This window comes from Salmo trutta, chromosome 19 (assembly GCF_901001165.1).
Source record: "Salmo trutta chromosome 19, fSalTru1.1, whole genome shotgun sequence".
NCBI lineage: Eukaryota > Metazoa > Chordata > Actinopteri > Salmoniformes > Salmonidae > Salmo > Salmo trutta.
Window position 1 is genome coordinate 25,674,158 of NC_042975.1, and position 21,215 is coordinate 25,695,372.

The window sequence follows — 21,215 nt, forward strand, 5'->3', positions numbered from 1 at the left end:
CAACAAAATGTGGAAAAAGTAAAGGGGTGTGAATACTTTCTGAAGGCTCTATACGTATGAATTCTTCCCTGACTCAACCAGTTTGATATGGATCAAGTTTCCACAAGTCTCAAGAGGGCAGCGATTCTCAAAAAAATGGCACCTGAGGCAGGTGCAGCAATTCGGTAGAGTATCGACACACCCTCTGACAACTGAACTGTTTCGTACAGCGTTTTTGCCATGTAAAGAACGTTATCATTCCATAAGACAAAAGTAGCCTAAGCGTTTAAAATACAACGTTTATTATTCAAGTTTATTACGGGCCTACTATATCAGAGCAGGCAAAAACGAGAATGTTTGTTCTATGGCGACCATTGTAGCTGTGTGAAGAGGGTTACTATAAACCACTCAATTGTTTTCTCCACTGTGACAGATGGTCAGATTTGTGCCAGTTCTCGCACTCGCCACTGCCTGGCACGTTACGTTAACGATCATAATGCTGCTTACTTTGCCATTAATAGCAAATTAATATGGTTACATTGTAGAGATTTGTATCTACTTCGCTGCTGATACAAAACAGAATGATAATGTTAGTTAATCGAGAGAACGGTTAACTAAGCCTACAATATAGATGGAAAATATAACAGATTGCGACCACTGTCTCTGCTGCTCGGGTCAAATCTCTGGCCCTCGTGCTTCACATCATATTCAAGCGCGGTTTTGATACAATCTTGCAATAACGACAATTAAAACCATGACACTGATGTATTGTTATTGTTACAATGCTAACCGTGTGGTTCATACCTGATGTCGCTTTCCTCTGTTTTCTCAGGGTCCTGCGATTTACTTATTTGAAAAAGTCTGGAAAAGTTTCGGGCGATATCCTCCTGCCATGAACTTTGTCGTTTCATGTTTGACATAACGGTCCTGAAAAAGTCACATCTGGACAAGGAGTTGAATAGCTTCGAGTCCCTGAGGTGACCTCGATAAAAATGTGTGACACTATAGTTTCGTCGATTCCTTCATGTCTCGTCTCCTTATGGACATAATTCTGCGCTCTACTCCAGTCCAACCCCTACAACGCTGTAGCATAGGAAATGGGGGAGGAGCTAGGGCACTTGGCATATTCTAATTAAGTGTCATTTTTCGCCATACAGTAGAGGTAGCATGGTCCAAGCTATGTCCCACTTTGCGTATTCCCTAATTGCCATATGTCCATATTCCCACGGTACTCAAATCCTCTATAGTGATTATTAGTGACTGACTAGGCCTACATGTTGTAGACTATTTTGCATTTTAACATATTTCGTCTATTACTATATTTGATTTATTACTTTTGAAATTATTTATGAGATGTTTATTGTCAGTTTCAGCATAAAAGCACAGAGGAAATGTATGATAAGATACTGCATTTAGTCCTACAGTTAATTAAAATTAAAACTATACTTGAGCACTATACTGTACAGTATTCTCATATCAAGTCACAACCTGTGGTAGGTTACACTGTAGCTGAAGGGTGTCCTATGGATGTATTGTAGATTATGCCTTTGCATTCTGAAGGATATGAAATGACCAAATAAACTGAACGAAAATATAAACATAACATGTACAGTGTTGGTCCCATGTTTCATGAGCTGAAATAAAAGATCCCAGAAATGTTCCATACGCTCAAAAAACGTATTTCTTTCAAATGTTTTGCACATTTGTTTACATTCCTGTTACTGAGCATTTCTCCTTTGCCAAGATAATCCATACAACTGACCGGTGTGGCATATCAAGAAGCTGATTAAACAGCATGATCATGACACGGGTGCATCTTGTGCTGGAGACAATAAAAGGCCACTCTCAAATGTGCAGTTTTGTCACAACACAATGTCATAGATGTCTCAAGTTTTGAAGGAGCGTGCAATTGGCATGCTGACTTCAGGAATGTACACCAGAGTTGTTGCCAGAGAATTCTCTACCATAAGCCGGTTCCAACGTTGTTTTAGAGAATTTCAGCAGTACATCCAACCGGCCTTAAAACCGTAGACCACGTGTAACTACGCTAGCCCAGGACCTCCACATCCGGCTTCTTCACCTGCGGGATCGTCTTAGACCAACCACCCGGACAGCTGATGAAACTGTGGGTTTGCACAACCAAATCATTTCTACACAAACTGTCAGAAACTGTCTCAAGCTCCTCTATGTGCTTATCGTCCTCACCAGGGTCTTGACCTGCTTGCAGTTTGGCGCCGTAGCCAACTTCAGTTGGCAAATGCTCACCTTCGATGGCCGCTGGCACGCTGGAGAAGTGTACTCTTCACGGATTAATCCTGGTTTCAGCTGTACGGCACAGATGGCAGACAGATGCCGTGATGAGATCCTGAAACCCATTGCTGTGCCATTCATCCGCCGCTATCACTTCATGTTTCAGCATGATAATACACAGCCCCATGTCATAAGAATCTGTACACAATTCCAGGAGGCTGAAAATGTTCCAGTTCTTCCATGGCCTGTATATTCACCAGACATGTCACCCATGTTTGGGATGCTCTGGATAGACATATATGACAGTGTGTTCCAGTTCCCGCCAATATCCAGCAACTTCGCACAGCCATTAAAGAGGAGTGGGATCACATTCCCCAGGGCACAATCAACAGCTTGATCAACTCTATGTGAAGGAGATGTGTCGCTCTGAATGAATCAAATGGTGATCACACCAGATAATCACTGGTTTTCTGATCCACGCGCCTACCTTTTTTAAAGGTGTCTGTGACCAACAGATGCATATCTGTATTCCCAGGCCTAATGCATTTATATAAATTAACTGATTTCCTTATATAAACTGTAACTCTTTGAAATTGTTGCATGTTGTGTATATATTTTTGTTCAGTGTATTTACTCATTAGTAACATCAATGACTGCGTGAAAAGAAGGAAGCCTGTACAGAATAAAAATATTTGAATGTTTGCAATAAAACATTAAAGTAATACTGCAAAAAAAATGCAAAGAAATGTACTTTTTGTCCTAAATACAAAGCATTATGTTTGGGGCAAATCAAACACAATATTTTGTAGGATTTCGCCACAACTTCACTGAGTACCACTCTTCATATTTTCATCATGGTGGTGGCTGCATCATGTAATGGGTATGCTTGTTATCGGCAAGGACTAGGGACATTTTTTTAGGATAAAAAGAAACGGAGTAGATCTAAGCACAGGCAAAATCCTATAGGAAAACTTGGTTCAGTCTGCTTTCCACACTGGAAGACAAACTCACCTTTTAGCTGGACAATTACCTCAAACACAAGGCCAATATACACTGGAGCTGCTGACCAAGACAACTTTGAATGTTCCTGGGTGGCCTAGTTACAGTTCTTACTTTAATCAGCTTGAAACTCTATGGAAAGACTTAAAAACGTCTGTCTAAAAAAATGATCAACAACCAACTTGACAGAGCTTGAAGAATTCTTTAAAGAATAATGGACAAATATTGTACAATCCAGATTTACCCAGAACAACTCACAGCTGTAATCGCTGCCAAAAGTGATTCTAACATGTATTGTCTCAAGGGGTTGAATACCTCTCTAATCAAGATATATTAGTGTTTTATTTTCCATATATATATATATATTTTTATACAATGTTAGAATTTTTCTTATACTTTGGCATTAGAGTATTTTGGGTAGATCGTTGACAAAAAAATTAAAATGTAATCCATTTTAATCCCACTCTGTAACGTCACAAAATGTGGAAAAAGTCAATGAATACTTTCTGAATGCACTGTATGTGGCCACATTATTATAGGATGACTTGGGAGAATGATGATCCGCAACAGACAGCGCATCTCAGCATCAGAAGTAAAAATACAGAGACTGGCCTGTTACTGTGCCTTTCTAGACCTTATAAACTGTCGAGAGTAGGACCACAACTGATCCAAATGGAATGCCTGCAGCAATACAACTTGCAGCAATACATTCTCTCCTTAGCACTGACACTGGCCCTGCATAGCGCAAACTGTCAAACCGCTGCTGTTGGGTAAGATTAGGTTGTTCCTACTACACATTGATTTAAAAGGCACTCCATACACTTCCCGCTATGGTTAACATTAGAAGCTGGGGAGGGTAAACTCATCCTAGTTTTGAAGGGAATTGCTGACTATTGCTCCCCATGCTGTGTTGTTGAATAGAGACATATTTTAGAGAAGAGCTCCCTCTTCTGCCTTCCATGCAGACTTACAATTGGTGTGTGTGTGTGTGTGTGTGTGTGTGTGTGTGTGTGTGTGTGTGTGTGTGTGTGTGTGTGTGTGTGTGTGTGTGTGTGTGTGTGTGTGTGAGAGAGAGAGAGAGAGTAAGAGAGAGAGAGTGGGGGAGTAAACTGTGATGTTATACGATTATTAATCGCTCGTGGACAAAGGAAACGGCGAGAATATGTAGTTCCTGGGTTGGGTTTTTCATCGATGATTATGCTTGATCTGAAAATGTGGTCCGAGGAGCCGTATGGATGGTGTGACGCCAATTCGTTGCCTTGGGAGGCACAGAGGCCAAATTGAGCTCTGTACTGCATCGCTGTATGCCTCTCAAATGTTGTAACAACGTGGAGAGCTCTGTATAGCTCAGTATTGACATGATTGGTTGACGGCAGGTGAGGGCGGGAGGTCCTGTATAAACAAACTCACTCCTTGACAACTTCCTTCATAGCAGCTCATGGACAGGTAGCGACTGGAATGAGCTGTAAAAAAAAAAGTCTAAAAAACACTCAAACTGGACCGTTTCTATCTCCATCTCTCCATTTAAAGACTCAATCATGGACACTCTTATTGACAGTTGTGGCTTCTTCGCGTGATGTATTGTTGTCTCTACCTTGCCCTTTGTGCTGGTGTCTTTGCCCAATAATGTTTGTACCATGCTTTGTTTTCATGTGTTGCTACCATGCTATGTTGTTGTCTTAGGTCTCTCTTTATGTAGTGTTGTGGTTTCTTGTTGTGGTCTTGTCGTGATGTGTGTTTTGTACTATATTTTTAATCCCAGCTTCCGTCCCTACAGGAAGCCTTTTGGTAGCCCGTCATTGTATATAATAATTTGTTCTTAATTAACTGACTTGCCTAGTTAAATAAATAAAAACAGCTCTGCGCTGCTCGGCGAAGCACAAGTATAAATGCCCTGATTTATGCAGAGGCCAAGGAAATAAAACATGGATTTTTTTTGCCCGTGCTACAGATGGCTATATCGGTCTGCTAATACAGAACCAGTAAAGGCCTAGTATGCTACTTTTGGGAAAACATCTAATGTAAACATTTTTTTTTTATCAAATTTTTTTTAAACGATTTTTCAGTGGTTGAATGCTTGTTTCTGATTGGCTTGAAGGTCATTCTAGAGCCTGCATTATTTTCCTTTATACAATGGGTGGGTCTAATCTTGAATGCTGATTGGTTAAAATCGCATTCCAGCCTGTGTCTATTCTGCAAGTTACCACCAGCTAAATCTATGACTGAATTGCCCAGCCAAGCAATTTATAAACTTTATCTCCACTATAAAAAGCATCTAGAGATTATCTCACTATTCTTTTAAACTAACATTAGGTTTTCAAAAGCGGAGATTTGTATAAACCTTGCTTTATGTCTCTCTGACATTTGTAACATTGTTTCAATATTCAAATTTGGTCTCCAGCTGTCCCATAGTAATGAACATGTCAGGAGTCGGAACCAAACGGACAGACAGGTAGCGTTTCTCAGCCAGTGGAAATCATGAATCAGCTGGCATATTTTTTGGGGATATATACAAAGAAATGTCAAATGAAAAAAGGTAAAACGAAATGAAGTGTAGCTAGTTTGCAGTCTTTCCAGCTTCAGTTTGAAGTGATTGTGTTAGCTGTGTCGTTAGCTAGCTCCTCTGAACAACAGTGTCCTGACAAGTGAGCACATTTTCTATGCCAGGCGAAATTGAGCCTCATTAGCTCATTAGCTCATTAGCTCATTGTTATGGATCTATCCAAATATATGTCACTAGAAAACAGCTAAAACGAATGCAAATTCAGTTACTTTGCTCTTATTCTGGCTGCACTTTTTAGTTGACTGTAAGTTAGCTGTAATTGGCTAGCTAGCAAGCAAGGCATAAGGACGTTGCCAGCCAGTATGGCAATGGAACATTTCGAACGAACGATAGATACAGAACAAAAAGACTGAATGACCGGGTCGCATCTCTGGCAACCGAACAGATAGAATGAACGACCAGTCGGCTTGGGTAGCAACCCTAGATTTGTGGCGGGACTATATCTTGTGGAATGATAAAATAATATTTCATAAATATAACGTTTTATATGAAAATATGTCAATCATTACTTGAATATGTTGGTAACCCATTGTGTGAAAATGATAATGCCCTCGAAGTCGGTGTTTGGAGGATATATTGGCCCGTTTTCCCGACCTTTGACTTTATCTCGTGCCTAACAACACCCGTGCCAATATATCCTACAAACACCGGCTTTAACGCATGGTATAATTGTACAGTACATATTCTATGTTTGAGCTGCTTTTGAAAGTAAAAGTCAAATTTAAAACATTGGCATTGTTGAATTTGATTTGTATAATGGCAAGCTAGGCGACTGATGGTTTGGTTAGATATACTAGCAAGTTTGGTTACCTTGGCAACTAATGTAGCTATTAAACTTGCTAGCTAGCTACTTAGTGGACGTTGAACACATTTCTTTGGACAAAGTCAAGGGCAGGCAAACCGTGCCAATATATCCTCCAAACACCGACTTTAAGGGCATTATCACCAACATATTCAAATAATGATTGACATATTTTTATTAAAAACATTATTTTAATTAATGTATTAATACTATTTCATTATTCCACGAGATATTATATAATACAATAGTCCAGACGCAAATCTAGGGTTGCTACCCAAGCCGGCTGGTCGTTCGTTCTATCGGTTCGGTTGCCAGAGACACGACCCAGTCATTAAGTATTTTTATTTATATTTTTTTCTATATATTTTTTTACCCATTTTTCTCCCCAATTTCGTGATATCCAATTGGTAGTTACAGTCTTGTCCCATTGCTGCAACTCCTGTACGGACTTGGGAGAGGCCAAGGTCGAGAGTCATATGTCCTCCGAAACACGACCCTGCCAAGCCGCACTGCTTCTTGACACACTGCTTGCTTAACCTGGAAGCCAGCCGCACCAATGTGTCGGGAGGAAACACTGTCCAACTTGCATGCGCCCAGCCCGCCCCAGGAGTCACTAGAGTGCGAAAGGACAAGGACATCCCGGCCGGCCAGACCCTCCCCTAACCCGGACGACGCTGGGCCAATTATGTGCCGCCTCATGGGTCTCCTGGTCCAGTCCAGGAGACCCAGTGCAATGCAGTCCCTTATACCACTGCGCCACTCGGGAGGCCCTTGATAAGTCTTTTTGTTCTAAGTCTATGGACGTGATATTCAATTGGTAGTCGTTCTTTCTAAATGTTCCGCTGACATGATGGCTGGCAACGTTCTTTCCCTTGCTAGCTAGCCAACTTTGGCTAACACAGTCACTCATGTCAAACAGTGCAGCCAGAATAACAGCAAAGTAGCTGCATTTGAGTTTGTTTAAGCTGTTTTCTAGTGAATTATTTTGGGACACATCCCAAACAATGAGCTAATGATGTGAGATTTCACCTGGCATAGAACATTTGCTCTCTCACCAAGATCAGAGGCAGTAGGGATGATCATCAAAGCTGGGACCGAGAGACTGAAAAACAGCTTCTATCTCAAGGCCATCAAACTGTTAAATAGCCATCACTAACATTGAGTGGCTGCTGCCAACATACTGACTCTAATCTCTAGCCGCTTTAATAATTACAAATTGGATGTAATAAATGTATCACTAGTCACTTTAAACAATGCCACTTTATAAAATGTTTACATACCCTACATTACTCATCTCATATGTATATACTGTACTCTATACCATCTACTGCATCTTGCCTATGCCGTTCGGCCATCGCTCATCCATATATTTATATGTACATATTCTTATTCATTCCTTTACACTTGTGTGTATATGGTAGCTGTTGTGAAATTGTTAGATTACTTGTTAGATATTACTGCATGGTCAGAACTAGAAGCACAAACATTTCGCTACACTCGCATTAACATCTGCTAACCATGTGTATGTGAACAATAAAATTTGCCTTGATTTGATTTGACCAGCGATGTTCTCTTGATAAGTGCGTGAATTGGACCATTTTCCTGTCCTGCTAAGCATTCAAAATGTAACAAGTACTTTTTGGGTATCAGCGAAAATGTATGGAGTAAAAAGTACATAATTATTTTTAGGAATGCAGTGAAGTAAAAGTAAAAGTAGTCAAAAAATATAAATAGTAAAGTAAAGTACATATACCCCAAGTAGTACTGAAGTACTTTACACCACTGATATATATATATACAAAGCAATGTCAATAGAAAAACACAAAATGCAGTTAATTTGCTGTCATTGCAGCTTCAGTTTGAAGTGATTGCGTTTGCTTTGTAACATTAGCTATCTTTTTTAACAGTGGCATGGTGGACTCACTAAACACACATGCGTAATTTGTAAATGTCTGAGTGTTGGTGTGTTCCCCTGGCTAGCCGTAAATAACATAAAAAATAAGAAAACGGTGCCGTCTGGTTTGATTAATATAAAGAATGTGAAATGATTTATACTTTTACTTTTGATACTTGAATATATTTTAGTAATTACATTTACTTTTGATACTTAAGTATATTTAATACCAAATACTTTTAGACGTTTACTCAAGTAGGATTTTACTGGGATGACTTTCACTTCTGCTTGAGTCATGTTCTATTAAGGTATCTTTACCTTTACTCAGGTATGACAATTGGGTACTTTTTCCACCACTGGTATATAATATTAAAAATTATACTGATTCATGATTTCGATTGGCTGAGAAAAGCTCCCAGCCTGTCTGTCTCACCCCAACTCCCAACCTTCATTACTATGGGACAGCTGAAGATCGAATTTCAATATTGAAACAATGTTGCAAATGTCGGAGAGACAGACAGCAAAGTTAATACAAATCTCCACTGTTGAAAACCAAATGTTAGTCTAAAAGAAATGGGAGGTGATGTCTAGATGTGTTTTACAGTGTAGATCTAGTATATACATTGCCTGGCTGGGCTGATGAGACAGTGGATTGCACAGTCAGATGGAACAGAGTAAATAGGCATTTCAATGTCATAGATTTAGCTGGTGGTAACTTGTGGAATAGACACTGGTTGGAATGCGGTTTTAGCCAATCAGCATCCAGGATTAGACCCACCCGTTGAGTAATGGCAAATGAACATACAAATGTGTGAAATTATAGCTATGGTATAAACGGGATAATCAACTCGGGGCTCTATGCCTTCTCCGGAAAATAATGCAGCTCCGTGGAAGGTCAGTTCCACTCCGGTAGTGCGTAGTGAAACACACTTTCCACGTCGTTCATTATTTGCCATAGAATGCATAGCCCCTTGTTGAAATCCCTTTCTTATCCGATACAACTTCATTATGTGTTGTTACAAGGCTAGATAACTTTGAAGAGAAACTAGATCATCACAGCCAGTACTGAGCGGCATAGCTGCAAGAAGTAGGGGTGCTAAGGGTGCTGCAGCACCCCCTGAAAAATCTAAAGAATATAATAATATCACAGCACCCCCAACCCCAAACTACTTCCCGCGACTAAGCTGAGCGGGTCATTCACCAAACACCACAGAACTGCCCATTTTTAACCACCGTCAACTCCCTCCACATGGGACACTGTCTGAAAATCAAACACTTGTGAAGGTGCAGTGCACCTTTTCCTTATTGAATTCCAGCCTTGGTAAAACAATTAAATCATCTTAATTTATAAAAACAAAAACAAATGTATTCTACAATGAATCAAAGTTTAACGTAGTTCATTTTGTGGAGTTGAACAGGAAACAATTGCATGTTTGCATGTGTGGCATAAAAAAACACAGAGGGCAAAACGCCCTAGACTAGGGTGTTGAGAACCGGTTAAGTCATACTACACACAAATACTACACAGATTGGTCGCAGATAATCATTGTAATTTCTTGCAGACATTTTTTAAAATAAAACATGGGTGTCTATTTTTTTTTTAAGAACAAAATGTCAGTTTGGAATGGTTTGTAACAGCGTGTAATTGGACCCACATTTATTAATAGGAACCAGAAAATGAGCCTGACAGCTATATCCCCCTCACTTACGGTTATAGGAAACAGATCTGGTGTAATTTAATTATCTGTTTATTTTAACCTTAATAAATCTTAATGATGGGGCTTGTTCTCCGAGCTGGGAGTCTGGGCAGCAGGCACCATGTGTTTATTGTAAGTGGGCGAGAGGACCCAAATTAGACCAAGAGCTAGTCCAGCTGAGAGGAAGGTGGAGAGGGCTTGGGTATGGCTATAGACCTATTATTGTTATCTTTACATGTTGGGGGTCTAGTCTGAGCAATGGTAAATCCCTCCTGTTGGATCTCTGCTTTGTGCTAGGAGTCTTCTGACAGATAGCCTAACAGATGGCTGAACACTCTTTCACTACATTCTCCTTCTCTATTTCAGTACACTGTCTGCTGGTCTTTATCAGTGCCAACCCAAGGTACTATTTGCAGATGGTAGAAATGAGATGCAAAAAAAGAGGTAAAGAAAGAATGGAGCAATTCTATTGCTAACACAGACGTTGCTAAGAATTTTCTGCAAAGTACAATTTTCTAAATTTCAGGGCCAAATCAACTGAAATCAAATTAAATGTTATTTGTCATATGCTTTGTAAACAACAGGTGTAGACTATTGGTTAACTATTTAACTAACTATTTAGCAGTCTTATTTATTGCTTGGGGGTAGAAGCTGTTCAGGGTCCTATTGGTTCCAGACTCAATTCAATTATTTGGATTTGACATTATTTAAATCTGATTTGGCCATTATTGTTTTTACATTTCATGGTTACCTAAATCACTTCCATTTATTTTTTGCTAGTTGTGGCAAAATGAAGCTTAAGTATGTAGTGGCTGTTTAAAGAAAACCAATCCATGGATTACAGTTTCTCTTAGCCCATAGACTACTTTCAGGGTGACATAACATTAAGTTGTAAAATACTGAACTTCCTCTTTAATCACCACCAGTATTAAACATTGACAAAAAACGGTGGTTTCTTACATTGTAATTGTGTTACATTGTTACTAGCACTAATGTTAGCTAGTGTGATCATGGAAGCATGTGACCAAAACTGAAATGGGATTTTGATCAAAGTTATAAAAATGTATAAGAATGAGAATTGCTTAAGCAACCATGACAGTCACTGCAATTATACCACCATTCAAACTCTGGTCCTTAGTCGCTGGGTTTGGTTATATGTAGGCTGTCTATTCATCATTCAACGCAGTCCAGATGTACAGTGAGTATATTTGCATTTACTATACACTCTCAATGAACCTATTAAAAGTCTGAACACTCTTGAACACCATACAGATATACTTACAAAAACAGAGTGTTTATGAGCGAAAGTAGGGGAGAGGGGCTGTCAAGAAATAATGTTCATATACTGTAGCTGTACAATGAAAACCACTATTTGATTGATCACTTGAAACAACTATTTTCTGTAATTTAAGTCTAAGCATGCGTGTGTGTGTGTTTGCGTGCGTGCAAACGCATGTGTGCCTGTATGTGTGTGTACATGTGTTTGCATATATCTGTGAGTTAGTTTTTGGGTTGCTTTGCCTGACGATGACATCTGTTGTATGGCGCACACAATGCCGGAAGCCATATGTCTGCCATCGGGAGGAGAGCAGGGTCTAGGGGCCACCTAACTGGCTAAGAACTATTAGTCCCCAGGGTCCAGGGGCCCCAGGATAAAAGCGAGGCCGCAATATTATAGATGCAGAACTACATTTTCCAGAGCAAGTCTTCCATCCCATAGAGAGTATTGATAGGAGGGTCTGGATTTCATCACAACTAATACCCCGGCTCTCCGCAGAGAAAGGAACACTGTTAAATGTTATACCAGTGACAACTAGCTATTGTTTTTCTTCAGCAATCAGTGTGTGTGTGTGTGTGCGTACATGCATGTCCGTGTATGACTGTCTATGTGTGTGGAAGGAGCTAATGAAAACATTCTTTCATTTCAGGATCTGGCCTTTTCCTTTTTCTCTTCTAATTCGGGGAGAGGAACAATTTATTCAGCTCTGGTTGACGTCGTCTGCTCTTCTGTCAGAGCCTGAGTTATTTGGACACTAGACTGTGGAGTCTGGGTGTACCTGTGTGATGATGTCGTGTCTTTGGCTATGCCGGATTAAGTGATATGACATGCTATTCTATAAAATCCTTTCTCTGTAATTAATATTACCTGTTTAAGCTAATCAGATAAATGTAATTAACTAGAAAGTCGGGGCACCACGAAAGAGTGTTTATAGAGCTGTTATCTTCCGAATAAACTCTTAAAGATCTAGTCATATTTTACATCAATAGCAGTCAATATTAATCGTCACCTTATTTCAGTCTCATCTGAAAGTTGTCAATTCTTGGTTATCTTCACGAACCCTGGCTAACATATTGAATCAGCAATACAAAATTGGGTTTAATTATTTATTTACTAAATACCTAACTAATCACACAGAATTACATATACACAGAATGCAAATTATGTCATACAGAAAACTTCCCTGGGGGACGGAACCTGTATGACGTCTGGTTACATAAAGAGAGGGGGTTGGGCTTGAATGAAAGAGCGGGAAGACTGAGGAACAAAGGGAGAAGCTGTGCTATCGTAGATACAGTATCTTATGCATTTTAAATTACTGCCCATTTGGGAAAGGATAATGCACTAAATATTTACTCTGAGCTGCGCTTCGGTAGGTTGGTCGTAGATGCTGGCCGTGTTGGCCAACAGAGATCTTCCAGTCCTCGGAAGAATGTCACTGGTGGTAAATTGGATACGTTGTAGTATCTTCGTTGTGTGTTAGACTGGATATGTCGTCCGTCCTTTCCTAGCCCACGTTTACAGCTGCTGTTGCTAACTCAACGGCTAGGAGGTCTCACTTCTTTAGTGAATAAGAGTTCAAAGTTCATACAATTCACAACCAAAGCTCATGCTGAGGTGGCTTAGTTCTGTAGTTGACGTTAGTCCTTTTTAACGTATGGACCGTCATCCTATCGTCCTCGGAACAGGAGGTTACATTTTCGTCAAGGGCTTATATAGTGGAGGGAGAGAAAGGTGTGTTTCATAGTTTATAACCCATGTCTCTTCACAGGGGCCACTGATTGAGCAGGGCTCTAACCTTATGATAACCCAATTCTCTCATTTGGAAGCTAAAATTACATTTAATCTTTTCACAAATAGTTTCATTTAAATTGCATTTAAATGGAACAACAATTCCACGTGAATCTGATAACTATAATGTGTAGACTTTCCCAGATACAGTTTATGTCGTCCTGTCATCAGTCATAATGTCTCAGATGACAACCGAACAGACATCATATTCATTAAGTACCAACGCATATTTTCAACTGGTTCTATTACCGAAATATGGTTCCTTTCCCCCCACTTGTTTGATGTTCCCAGACTCTCTATGTTTAACAAAGGCTATTCAAGAGTCCTTCACTAGAGTCAGAGAGAGAGGGAAGGGAGAAAGGTATTTATGGGGGGGTCATAAACCTTACCCAATGGCCAACATCATGACAATGGTGTGTCTGTGTATGTCTCTGTGTGTGTGTTAATAGACTGTGGTCTGTGAAAACACACTCCCCATCTGCGGGGTTAAGCAAGACAAGGCATTGCACAGGTGATGGGTCAGAGGTAAATGGCTGGCGCTGGATTCACACAGGATTTCCACAACTTGCAAGGAGGGTGACGTTATCCACAGAGGGGCTACCACCTCTAACATGGTGAGATAGGGGACATCGACATCCCTGAAAGAGAAAGAAAGAGAGAGCTTGTGTGTGAGAGAGAAATACACAATAGAGAGAGAGAGATTTGCACCTAGCTACACCTAACAGAAGCCAGCTGGCCTGCCCCAACCAACCCAACCCTCAATGCAACCTGCAGTCATGACTCAAAACACACATGAAAGAGGCTACAATATGAGACAGGTGCAAACCTGAACTTCCATACATTTCTCATTTCATCCCATCCCTTAAAATAATGAATGACTTCAGTTAATGCCACTCTTTATGGAGAAATAATTTTGTGTGGAATATCATGTATTAATATCATTTGAAAAATGTAACAAGCACCTAGTTATCAGTCATGAACACGTGCATTGCAACATTTGGCACAAACCACTTAAGGTTCATCAAACGACCCTACATGACAAGTGTGAATGGTTAAAAAACAAACCATGACCACTTGTATGGCTGCATAAACAGCCGCAGAGTTCTTTAGCACAGAGGCCCAGGAAGGAATGACATAGTCCATTAGTGAGTCATTAGGATTAATAGATGGGTAAATGCATCGCTAACGGGGCTTGTGATTAACCACTTTACAGAGCCATGTTTTGCTTATTTTACTCACTCACAGCGGCCATGTGCGCGTGGAGCTGGAGGGCAGCAAAAGCAACATCGCGGATGCCAGAATGACAAAACCATTAAGGCGGACATCTCATGCAAAGAGAGCGAGAGAGTTTTTAATCTGATGAGACACAAAGGTGAGACATGGTGACCTTACAACCCTCTCTAGGAGATATAGAGGTTGAAACTGAATCAAAAAGATTATATTGACAATCATACGTGTTTGTCACCCACAGACCTTATTTTCAGATTGTTCCTCCCTGCACGGTTACATCAAATATGGCAGATGCTTATCCAGGGGTTGGGAAAGGGAAAGGGGGATACCTTGTCAGTTGTCCAACAATGTATTCAACTGAAATGTGTCTTCCGCATTTAAGTCAACCCCTCTGAATCAGAGAGGTGCGGGTTGACTTGTTTTGGATCAGTAGTGTGAAAGGGTATTTGAGTGGTAGACGTTTATCCCAGGAAAACAGCACAAAGTAATAGCTCTTGTTGGATCTTGTGGATTTAGGCTTATTCAGTCAAAGTCATATCTAACAATTAAAGCTAGAATGCTTAGTTTCTACATCCATTTTTGGACTTATATATTTATGATAGAGTAACGTGGGGTAACTAGCCCCCCCCCCAACCCCCCTCCACCGTCATTCTCACAGAAACCACTTTATGTCACAAAAAGAATGCCCAACACTTTCCATGGCTACCACTACTGTCTCATCAACAAAATGTTAGTCACTCTAACAAAATCATTCTGAGGTAAGCTGATCTATTATTTTGTCATTCATAAAAAGTTATACATAATCTAATTAAGTTAGATCTATTAACCTTCTATATACAGTACCAGTCAAAAGTATGGACATACCTACTCATTCAAGGGTTTTTCTTTATTTTTACTGTTTCCTAAATTGTATGATAATAGTGAAGACAACAAAACTATGAAATAACACATGGAATCATGTAGTAACTAAAAAAGTGTTAAACAAATCAAAATATATTTTATATCTGAGATTCTTAAAAGTAGCCACCCTTTGCCTTGATGATAGCTTTGCACATTCTTGGCATTCTCTCAACCAGCTTCATGAGGTAGTCACCTGGAATGCATTTCAATTAACATTGTTAAAAGTTAATTTGTGGATTTTTTTTCCTTCTTAATGCGTTTGAGCCAATCAGTTGTGTTGTGACAAGGTATGCAGCAGATAGCCCCTCTTTGGTAAAATACCAAGTCCATATTATGGCAAGAACAGCTCAAATAAGCAAAGAGAAACGACAATCCATCATTACTTTAAGACATGAAGGTCAGTCAATCTGGAAAATGGCAAGAACTTTTAAAGTTTCTTCAAGTGCAGTCGTAAAAACCATGATGCACTATGACGAAACTGGCTCTCATGAGGACTTCCACAGGAAAGGAAGACCCAGAGTTACCTCTGCTGCAGAGGATAAGTTTATGAGAGTTACCAGCCTCAGAAATTGCAGCCCAAATAAATACTTCACATAGTTCAGGTAACAGACACATCTCAACATCAACTGTTCAGAAAAGACTGCGTGAATCAGGCCTTCATGGTCGAATTGCTGCAAAGAAACCACTACTGAAGGACTCCAATAAGAAGAAGAGAATTGCTTGGGCCAAGAAACACGAGCAATGGACATTAGCAATGGACACTGTCCTTTCGGTTTGATGAGTCCAAATTTGAGATTTTTGGTTCCAACCGCCATTTCTCTGTGAGATGCAGAATAGGTGAATGGATGATCTCTGCATGTGTGGTTCCCACCGTGAAGCATGGAAGAGGAGGTGTGATGGTGGTGGTGGGGGGGGGTGCTTTGGTGGTGTTACTATCAGTGATTTATTTGCATTCTGAAGCGATACACCATCCCATCTGTTTTGCACTTAGTGGGACTATCATTTGTTTTTCAACAGGACAATGACCCAAAACACACCTCGAGACTATGTAAGGGCTATTTGACCGAGAAGGAAAGTGATGGAGTGCAGCATCATATGACCTGGCCTCCACAATCACCCAATGTCAACCCAATTGAGATGGTTTGGGATGAGTTGGACCGCAGAGTGAAGGAAAAGCACCCAACAAGTGTTCAGCATATGTGGGAACTCCTTCAAGACTGTTGGAAAAGCATTCCTCATGAAGCTGGTTGAGAGAATGCCAAGAGTGTGCAACGCTCATCAAGGCAAAGGATGGCTACTTTGAAGAATCTCAAATATAAAATATATTTTGATTTGTTAACACTTTTTTGGTTACTACATGATTCCATATGTGTTATTTCATAGTTTTGACATCTTCACTATTATTCTACAATATAGAAAATAGTAAAAATAAAGATAAACCCTTGAATAAGTACTGTAGGTGTGTCCAAACTTTTGACAGGTACTGTATATATACATATTATATAAACAGTGCATTCGGAAAGTATTCAGACCCCTTGACTTTTTCCAAATTTTGTTACGTTACAGTCTTATTCTAAAATTGATCAAATCATTTTTTCCCATCATCAATCTACAAACAATACCCCATAATGATAAAGCAAAAACAGGTTTTAAGACATTTTTGCAAATGTATAAAATACTGAAATATCACATTTACATAAGTATTCATACCCTTTACTTAGTACATTGTTGAAGCGCCTTTGGCAGCGATTACAGCCTCGAGTCTTCTTTGGTATAACGCTACTAGCTTGGCACAACTGTATTTGGGGAGTTTCTCCCATTCCTCTCTGCAGATCCTCTCAAGCTCTGTCAGGTTGGATGGGGAGCGTTGCTGCACAGCTATTTTCAGGTCTCTCCAGAGATGTTCGATCGGGTTCAAGTCCAGGCTCTGGCTAGGCCACTCAAGGAAATTCAGAGACTTGTCCCGAAGCCACTCCTGCGTTGTCTTGGCTGTGTGCTTAGGGTCATTGACCTGTTGGAAGGCGAACCTTCACCCTAGTCTGAGGTCCTGAGAGCTCTGGTGCAGGTTTTCATCAAGGATCTCGCTGTATTTTGCCTTGATCCTTACTAGTTTCCCAGTCTCTGCCACTGAAAAACATCCCCACAGCATGTTGCTGCCACCACCATGCTTCACTGTAGGGATGGTGCCAGGTTTCCTCCAGACGTGACACTTGCCATTCAGGCCAAAGAGTTCAATCTTGGTTTCATCAGACCAGAGAATCTTGTAACTCATGGTCTGAGAGTCTTTAGGTGCCTTTTGGAAAACTCCAAGTGCCTTTTACTGAGGAGTGGCCACTCTACCATAAAGGCCTGATTGGTGGAGTGCTTCTGAGATGGTTGTCCTTCTGGAAGGTTCTCCTATCTCCACAGAGGAACTCTGGAGCTCTTTCAGAGTGACCATCGGGTTCTTGGTCACCTAACTGACCAAGGCCCTTCTCCCCCGATTGCTCAGTTTGCCCGGATGGACAGCTCTAGGAAGAGTCTTGGTGGTTCCAAACTTCTTCCATTTTAGAATGATGGAGGCCACTATGTTCTTAGTGACCTTCAATGCTGCAGAAATTGTTTGGTACCCTTCCCCAGATCTGTACCTCGACACAATCCTGTCTCGGAGCTCTATGGACAATTCATTCAACCTCATGGCTTGGTTTTTGCGCTGACATGGACTGTCAACTGTGGGACCTTATAGACAGGTGTGTACCTTTCCAAATCATGTCCAATCAAATGAATTTACCACAGGTAGACTCAAGTCAAGTTGTAGAAGCATCTCAAGGATGATCAATGGAACAGGATGCACCTGAATTTCGAGTCTCATAGCAAAGGGTCTGAGGTTTACTATAAATACCATAAGGTATTTCTGTTTTTATATTTAATACATTTGAAAAATGTTCTAAAAACCTGTTTTTGCTTTGTCATTATGGGGTATTGTGTGTAGATTGCTGATAATTGTTTTTTATTTAATCCATTTTAGAATAAGGCTGTAACATAACAAAATGTTGAAAAAGTCAAGGTGTCACTACTTTCTGAAGGCACTGTGTATATACCATTAGAGGAGCCTAAAGAGAAATAATCCACTTGTTTATGGAGAGCAGTAAAATTAAAGGTGAGTGTGTTGGGGGTAACTCCCCCCCTGGCAATCCAGTGTAAGCCAATGGTACCTAAATGAGAATTTTGCAAATAATGTCCAAGTCATGTCCAAATCATCCACAAGTAACTTCATTGAGTTACACAGTCATTTTTTTAGATACTTTAGGATGATTTGGACATGATTTGGCATGAAAATGTAAAGATGGACCTTACATCAAAACCTTATCATAGTGAGGATATTATTAGTGAGATGGGCAATGCTATTTTGTTTCAATATTTTATTGATTTAATTAAAATAAGATAGCTAGACTTTAACTTTTAAGAGTTAATTACAAAAAAAATTGAAAAATGGATTTTAAAAAGCCACACATAGTCTATATATCCATACATAGACACAAACTATCTGTCACGACTTCCGCCGAAGTCGGTCCCTCTCCTTGTTCGGGCGGCGTTCGGCGGTCGACGTCACCGGTCTTCTAGCCCTCGCTGATCCGCTTTTCATTTTCCTTTTGTTTTGTCTTTGTCTTACACACCTGGTTTCAATTCCCCAATTACTTGTTCATTATTTAACCCTCTGTTCCCCCATGTTTGTTTGTGAGTAATTGTTTATCGTGTATACGGTCTGTTATTGTGGGCTAGGTATATTGTGTTGTATTTTGTGAATCTTGAGTAAATTACTTTGATTACTCATATCTGCTGTCCTGCGCCTGACTCTCTACACCAGCTACACACAGGCCGATTACACTATCTAGGTCAAATAGGGGAGAGGTGTTGTGTCATGAGGTGTTGCTTCATCTGTTTTTGAAACCAGGTTTGCTGTTCATTTGAGCAATACGAGATGGGAGTTACCCCACGTTGCCCAATATGTTAATTGATTGTTGAAGAATATCATTTATAAATGCCTCATGAGCTTAGTTTAACTGTCATACCCCATCAGAACCTGAAATGTAAGCTTGTTTTTCTCCAATGTTAGTGAACAATGTAAATGTAATCAAATGCTGTACAGTCTCAAAAGAAATTTCAACTGCTATTTTTATATCATGGATGGTCTGTCCTTGCATCAATAGCCTTGTCTATGAATTTGAGAGTGATTACATTTCTCCTTTTGACCTAAACAGAGGTGGGTTGACTGCCTTGTTATTGTTTCAATTAAGGATTCTGGCTTTAAATGAGGATCATTATCAGATGTCTAGACCACAATTCATCTTGTGCAGTTGGACATTTGATCAGTTGATCTACAGTAAAATGGCCCTGTAAAAAATGTTTTGGATTTATTGACAATGCAGACATGTGCCCAAATACACTAAAATATAATTCATAAGAGGCTATTTTGAATGTTGTATCCACTAGGGGGAACCCTTGTTTAAAGTACTGTTTCAAATGTTCTCATGTAAAGGAACACAAAGGCTAAATTTACACAGGCAGCCCAATTCTGATATATTTTTTTATTTTGGCCAATCAGATCAGAATTGGGCTGCCTGTGTAAACTCAGTCAAAGTCAAGAAGCGTGTTTGTGTGTGCATATTATACATATTCATAATGTTTAACAACTGATAGCACATTTGATGAAAATAAACTATAATGGGCACCTTTTATTAAAAGCACCAGAAATATTTCCACAATGTTACATATCAGTGGCCTAATGCTCAAGTTGTAAGTTACTGATCATGCTCAATAATTGATTTAGAAATATCCAAAGTAGTAACCATCTGTAGCCTACCCACCATAAAATCATGTTTCTTTCCTTATTCATGAGCATGTGAAAAGGCATCATGTGAATAAGTACTGGGCTGCACTATCAGGGTTGGCAAGAGGTTGAGATGGAACGGAGGGTTGTCTCACTTTAGGCTCAGTAAAAATGTATATCAAAAGTTAAAGACACAATGTGGAATATTAATTAGCCTACAGTAGCCTAAAACTGCACTATTACATAAGCATTGGGCTACATTAGTATTATAAAATAATTATAAAACATAATTATAATAAGGTTAGTCTAAATCATCATCATCATTGTTGACTATCATTGTTTATTATTGTCATTGTTAAAGTTGTTTAACAATTTAGTCAATGTAATTATTCTACATAAAAATATTTGTATACGGGGCTATTAGGACTAGCACCAAAGCAAAATAATACTGGACCTCATAATTACACTATCCCACATATTTTATAAATCATTTAAGTGAGGAAGCATGCAGGCTAATTAATTTACTAGGTCTACATTTTCTCTCAGGTTCTCCCGTGCGCGCAATGTAAACACTTGAATGCACAGAATGTATTCTACAGCATGCTTGCCTCTTGTATCACATTACCAGTCGTGCCTGTTTCTTCCCGCAAGAAAAACCATGCATTTATGTAATGTCAAAAAAATTCTAGGCATAAATGCATGCATTATTTGTAACCTTTTAAGTTCATATTTAGTCCTGGTTCATGTGAGGTTACATTTTTCCTTCGTGTAAAACCAGTCGCTCCAAAAAGTGGCCTAATTTAGGCAAATGTTTAATTCTGCATCGGATTTGTGACTTTTTTATAGCTTAGATGGACAATATAAAACTATATTTTTTTTTTCTAGTCATTTCTTGAAGTAATTTTATAGGCTACAGGCCCATCGTATGGGAAAATGACTGACTGATCTGCAAATAATAATGAGTAGTTATGATGCAAGGTTCTATGTAGATCAGTCAGTCGACTGCAGTGTCGAACAAGCC

The 21,215-nt window shown here is 39.6% G+C and overlaps 1 protein-coding gene across 2 annotated transcripts in view; it reads right to left on the minus strand.

The window, feature by feature from the left end:
* The window catches only part of LOC115154223 (uncharacterized), an 89,983-nt gene extending 88,899 nt beyond the window's left edge, over positions 1-1,084 (minus strand). The window contains exon 1 of one of the 2 annotated variants that reach the window (XR_003867844.1): positions 784-1,084. Coding sequence is in view for 1 of the 2 variants with exons in the window: in XM_029700224.1 (XP_029556084.1) it covers positions 784-899 (116 nt within the window). In the remaining variant the exon portion in view is untranslated. The remainder of the gene's footprint in view (positions 1-783) is intronic. The other variant, XM_029700224.1, reaches the window with a different exon arrangement.
* Between the last annotated feature and the right edge of the window lie 20,131 nt (positions 1,085-21,215).